Source organism: Elephantulus edwardii, unplaced genomic scaffold (assembly GCF_000299155.1).
Source record: "Elephantulus edwardii isolate Elephantulus edwardi_28Jun2011 unplaced genomic scaffold, EleEdw1.0 scaffold00048, whole genome shotgun sequence".
Lineage (NCBI taxonomy): Eukaryota > Metazoa > Chordata > Mammalia > Macroscelidea > Macroscelididae > Elephantulus > Elephantulus edwardii.
In genome coordinates, this window is record NW_006399798.1 from 5969789 (window position 1) to 5975479 (window position 5691).

The window sequence follows — 5691 nt, forward strand, 5'->3', positions numbered from 1 at the left end:
CCCCAGCGGCCGGAGCGACGCGGAGGTCCGAGAAGCGGCTTGAGATCTCAGATTTTGGTAAGCGATGGCGGGGAGTCCCGTGGCTCGCGGCCCCATCTCCCGTGGCCACCTCCGCGGCTCCGAGCCGGGTGACGGCGGGCGGAGGGGGCGGCGGGGGCTCCTGGCGTCGAGCCGGCCCGGCTTCCCCGGGAGGTTCCGGGTCCGGCCTGCGCCTCCGCCCTGTCCCGGCGCTGGGCCCGCGCCTCCGCCCGTCGAGGGAGGGAAGTGACTCCTCCCCGCGCCCCTCCTCCCGGGGGAGGCCGCCGAGCCGCGCAGCCTGAGTCACTAGGGGAGGGGGGAGGAGGCGGCGGCCTCGGCCATCTGCCGCCGCGAGGTGGGGCGGGCGGGCACCGGCCGGGACCCCTGGAGGGCGGGCGGGGGCGCAGCCTGACGCCCGCGCTGTCGTCCAGGTGAAAAATGGCCCGAACCAAGCAGACTGCGCGGAAATCCACCGGGGGGAAAGCTCCCCGCAAACAGCTGGCCACCAAGGCGGCCAGGAAGAGCGCTCCGTCCACCGGCGGGGTGAAGAAGCCGCATCGTTACAGGTGGGCGCGCGCGGGCAGCATCGGGGGGGCGGCATCGCTGGGGGGGCCGCGCCGGGAACATCCGGGGGCAGCACCCGGCGGGGGGGCATCGCTGGGGGAGCCGCGCGGGCAGCATCGGGGGGCAACACTGGGGGGGCATCCCTGGGAGGGGGGACCGCGCGCGCAACATCGGGGGGGCAGCACCCGGGGGGGCATCCCTGGGAGGGGGGGCGCGCGCGCCGGTACCATCTGGGGGGGGCGCGTGTATCAGCCCGGGGGAGGGAACTCACTCGGGGTACCGCTGGGGGGAGGGGCCGGTGCAGCCATAGCTGGGGGCATCGCAGGCGGAGAGAAGGGGCGCGCGGGTGTCTTGGGGGCATCTGTCGGGGGGGGGGTTCGATCGGGGCCCGTCTTTGGAGGGGCACGGGCATGTTGTGGGGGGGGGTGCATCTGTCCCGGGGTGACCCTGTGGCTGACGCCGGCCGGTTGCAGGCCCGGGACCGTGGCGCTGCGCGAGATCCGCCGTTACCAGAAGTCCACGGAGCTGCTGATCCGGAAGCTGCCCTTCCAGCGGCTGGTGCGGGAGATCGCGCAGGACTTCAAGACGGACTTGAGGTTCCAGAGCGCGGCCATCGGCGCCCTGCAGGTGAGGCGGGCGGCCCGGGCGCGGGGAAGGGGGACCCTGGCCGGCCTGGACCCCGGATGCAGTGTCACCACGGCCTCCGCTCTTTCCGCAGGAGGCCAGCGAGGCGTACCTGGTGGGCCTGTTTGAGGACACCAACCTGTGTGCCATCCACGCCAAGAGAGTCACCATCATGCCCAAAGACATCCAGTTGGCTCGCCGGATACGGGGGGAGAGAGCTTAAGTGAACGGCGGTTTTTATGGTGTTTTGTAGTAAATTCTGTAAAATACTTTGGTTTAATTTGTGACTTTTTTGGTAAGAAATTGTTTATAATATGTTGCATTTGTACTTAAGTCATTCCATCTTTCACTCAGGATGAATGGGAAAAGTGACTGTTGACAGACCTCAGTGATGTGGGCCCTGTCGCTCAGGAGTGACAGGTGCCGACCTGCAGAAGGGATGGGTGATACTTCCTGCTTCTCATGATGCATGTTTCTGTATGTTAATGACTTGTTGGGTAGCTATTAAGGTACTAGAGTTGATATCTGTGTACAGGGTCCTTTTGCAATAAAACTGGTTATGACTTGATCCAAGTGTTGAACAATTGGGGCTGTTAAGTCTGACCATACATCACTGTGATAGAATGTAGGCTTTTTCAAGGGTGACGATCCAAGTCTTAACCACAGTGTAACTTACAGTTTCCTAAAAAAAGAAAAAAGAAAAAAAAGTAAACCTGGCAGCTATAGAAATACACTATGTGCATTTATAATAGCTATTTTATATATTGTAGTGTCAACATTTTTAAATTAAATGTTTTACATTGACATGTGGTGGGGAGTCTTGTCATTGAGGTGTGTGTAATTTAGAGTCCCAGTTGGTTTGCCTCTTAACTAGGCTGCACTTCATAGTAAAATGCTAGGACGCATTAGACCTTGCCTAAGTCCTCATTCTACCACATGTAAACTACTAACCCTGTAGCTGATAGCAGACACTAATTGGGGGGGGCGGGTATTTGTAAGGGCTCTAGAGATAAAATAGCAACTGTTGACACCAGCAGCATCTGTTACTACTTTTCAGAACTAGTTAGTGCAGCGCTTTGTTTTGTGGTTGATCTCATAATTTGGGTTTTTCTCCTCTGTTAAGAGGAACTGATACTGAACTTTTGGCTTTGTGTGGTTTCTTTTTTGGTTGGGGTTTTTGTTTTTGGGGTTTTTTGTTTGTTTTTTTTTTTTGTGGAGTTGGTACTCTGATAATACTTAAAAGTAAATTTGCTGTGGGGGAGGAGCACTCTGCCAGTGATGGTGTCAGGTTCCAGCTGTCCTAGGAAAATTAGATTTGTAGAGGTGGCCTCCAAGTGGTTTCCAAACTATCCTTGTGAAGTTTTTAGGCCAATTATGTGTATTGACTAAATTTAACAATAAACTTATTTATCCAGCTAAGTGTCAAAATTCAAAATTGTACAGAGCTTTAAAACATCATGTAGGCTCTTTGTGTATCTAAAATTGTATTTTGGCTTTAGCTTGTTTAGACAGTTTTGTTTATAAAAATGTAGAAAGCATGAAAATTAATCCCATCTAAGTCTTTAAGCTATAAAAAATGCTATCACTACTGGCCATATTTGCATTGTGCACTAAGACATGGGTTCTCCTCCCCCACCTATATTTTCAAAGACTAAATTTTAATCACGTCAAAGGTGCAACATAGGAAAAGAGATAAACACTTTGTGATTTTAGAACTCAATTTTGGGTCTTGTTCCATGAACCTCTTTTTACTGCACGTTTATAGGAATCTATACAGCAAGTCATTTTAACACAGGCATGGAATTCATTGTTGGGCTAAGCCACTATTTCAGAACAAAACCAGTTCCCATAACCAGTGATGGCTTCTACATCCAAAGCTGTTAGGTTAGAAAGTTTTGCCTTGTTAAAATAACATTTTTTTTAAAAAAACATTTGGATTGGTTTCACATTTAAGTATCTTTGGGAGATGCACTGGTGTGAAAGTGGAGAGGTTTTACTGACTTCACAAGCACCTTAGTTGGTGCCATATGCTGGGCTTTTAGACACTTCACTAGAAGGTCTTAAGCAGGCTCTGGAACAAAGGCCAAGCTGCCTATTTCCTCATGTTTTGCTTCTGGAGGAGACATCCTGGGTGTTGGCAGTTAACCACCCAGGGCCAGGGAAGGTGGCACTGTTGTTGGGTGTGTGTTTCCCCCCCAGTCCTCAATCTGCAACCTCTTGGATTTTAAAATTTGCTAAAGTGCATTTTGGTTTCCACACTTGATTGAACAAATAAAGGCAAAGATGGTGTTTGGTTCTGGAAACCGTGCCCACACAGATGATCACTGGGTAAGGATGATTGAACAGTCTGTAAGGAGAATGGTCAAAGTTGAAGCTGATGAAGGTACCCTGTGCTCTTGATGGATGAGACAAAAATAAAGTTGAAGTTAGACTTGGTCATCTTGTTAATGGTTTTCATTTAAATGACAACTTGAGTGTCAATTTCCTGTGGGGAAATGGAGGGCTTTGCCATCCTCATTCCAGAAGGGTAGGGGAATTCCATGAGATGGATGTGGAGCCTTAGGAAAGTGACTTTTGGCCCAGAGTAATGTCTCTTGTGAGTATTAATAACACCTATCACTCAGTGTAGGATGGGGGCCAGTTGGGCTTTCTGAATAAGAGACCTTGGAACCTCATGGGAAGTGCGTGACCTCAAGTTAGCTGTTAGGCTTTGTGTTTCTTTGGATGGAGATAACCCAAGGACTCGTCCACTTACAGGAGGTTAACCAATGGTAGAAATTGGGGTGGTCAGTGCGCTGGCAAAGGAAATGCCTTGGAATATGTTCATACTTGAGGGTTGTGTGTGTCAAAACACTAATCTTAGGGGAGCCCTGGTGGCCTAGTGGCAAGGAGCTGCAACTACAATCCCAGAGGCACGGTTCGAATCCACCAGATGCTCTGCTGGAGAAGGAGGGACAATCTCCTCCTGTACCAGTCAGATCTGATTTGACAGTATACTCACACAAATAAAAACAAAACACTAATCTTGGCCAAGTTACCTGGTCCACCTATGGCCGACCAGCAGCCTAGGAGAGAATACCTAGGAGACTCCCATACTGCCACATCTGACAGCTCCAAGCTGTTGGCTGGCAGCATTTGTTTTCTTAGCTGGTTTCTCTGCTTTTCCAACAGTGGTCTCTGCTGGAGTCCCCATTTGCCCCCTCCACGGGAGGGCTCCTGTCCTCAGCTGGGGTCTGCAGCAGTTTGCTTTGTCCTGACTACCTTCAGGCAGGGCAACAGAAGGCTGACGGCATTCCTCTGAGTTTTTTCTGGAGTCTACTGAATGAGAGTCCAGGGACAGGAGAGCCGTGGCCTGGGACCAGGACCTTCCCTGCAGATTAGTTTCTGCCAGCTCTTGTCTCACTGGGGTGATCGTCCACCTGGATACCAATGCCACCCCAGTGGCCGTAGCTGCCTCTACTAGAAGTGACCTGCCCCGGGCTCTGATTCAAGACCTGCAGCAAGGCGGGGAAATGGTAGTCGTGACCCCTGTTGGCATTCCTCGGAGATACCCTGGTCTCACCAATGACATCAGCCTGGATTCTCAAGCCACTTGGGCTTGGCATCTGGCCACCAACTTCCCCAATGTCCAGCCTTAAGGTTCCTCCCAGGGAGAAAGGGCCAGATTCCCAACCAGGCTGTTAATCAAATCCCACAGCAGCCCCACAAGGGGAGCTGCCAATGTCCTCTTGGACCAGGTGGCTGTCACATGATCTCATCATGAGCACATCTGGGAAGTGAGGAAGGTGGTGGGCCTTCTGCAGCCCTGGATGCAAGTGCAGCTGGGAAGTTAGGTTCTGGAAGAACCCTGCGAAGTGGCGGGGCCGATGAGCACCTGCTTCCCACAAGGTGGCTGCAGCCCCAGTAGTTGATCTCACCTGAGCACCAACATTTCTCCAAATAAAAGAGTTGGTGAGGTTCCCCATGTGTCAGATGACAGCCCATCCAGGCCCCACCTGGCTTTGACCAAACACTTCTTAGCCTGCTGTTCTGGAGAACTGATCCCGTCCTCCCAACTCCCCATGACCCAACCACGGGGAAATCAAGAGCTACTCCAGCCACACATCCTACTTAGGCGAGGGGCTGCAGGGAGGTGGTGGATCCTGGAGAAGCTGAGCCCAAACATCTTGAAAGGGTGTTGGAGGACGTGGATGGGCAGCCAGGATCGGGGGTGTTCGAGAAACAACAGTTCTGGAAGCATGTGCATTGTAGTGGAAGATTCCCAGGACTAGCCGAGAGTGGGCACCCTTTTGTCAGCACCCATTTACCATGCAGGCCATGTCCCCCTCAGTCCTCTGCTCTTAACCTATAACTCCAGAGAGAAGTTAATCTCTCTCACCACATATGAAGGACAAGAGGGAATCTGGGGGAAAGACCATGGGAATTCAGGTTTAGGGCAAATGGCCTTCCTACACACACACACACACACACACACACACACACACA

The 5691-nt window shown here is 52.3% G+C and overlaps 1 protein-coding gene across 1 annotated transcript; it reads left to right on the forward strand.

The window, feature by feature from the left end:
- The first annotated feature begins 444 nt into the window (after positions 1-444).
- On the forward strand, positions 445-2012 carry LOC102843236 (histone H3.3-like). The gene is made up of 3 exons (XM_006886204.1): positions 445-584; positions 1056-1209; positions 1301-2012. Exons 1-3 carry the CDS (start codon positions 457-459, stop codon positions 1427-1429), a joined length of 411 nt encoding a protein of 136 aa, XP_006886266.1. The 5' UTR covers positions 445-456; the 3' UTR covers positions 1430-2012.
- The last annotated feature ends 3679 nt before the right edge of the window (positions 2013-5691 follow it).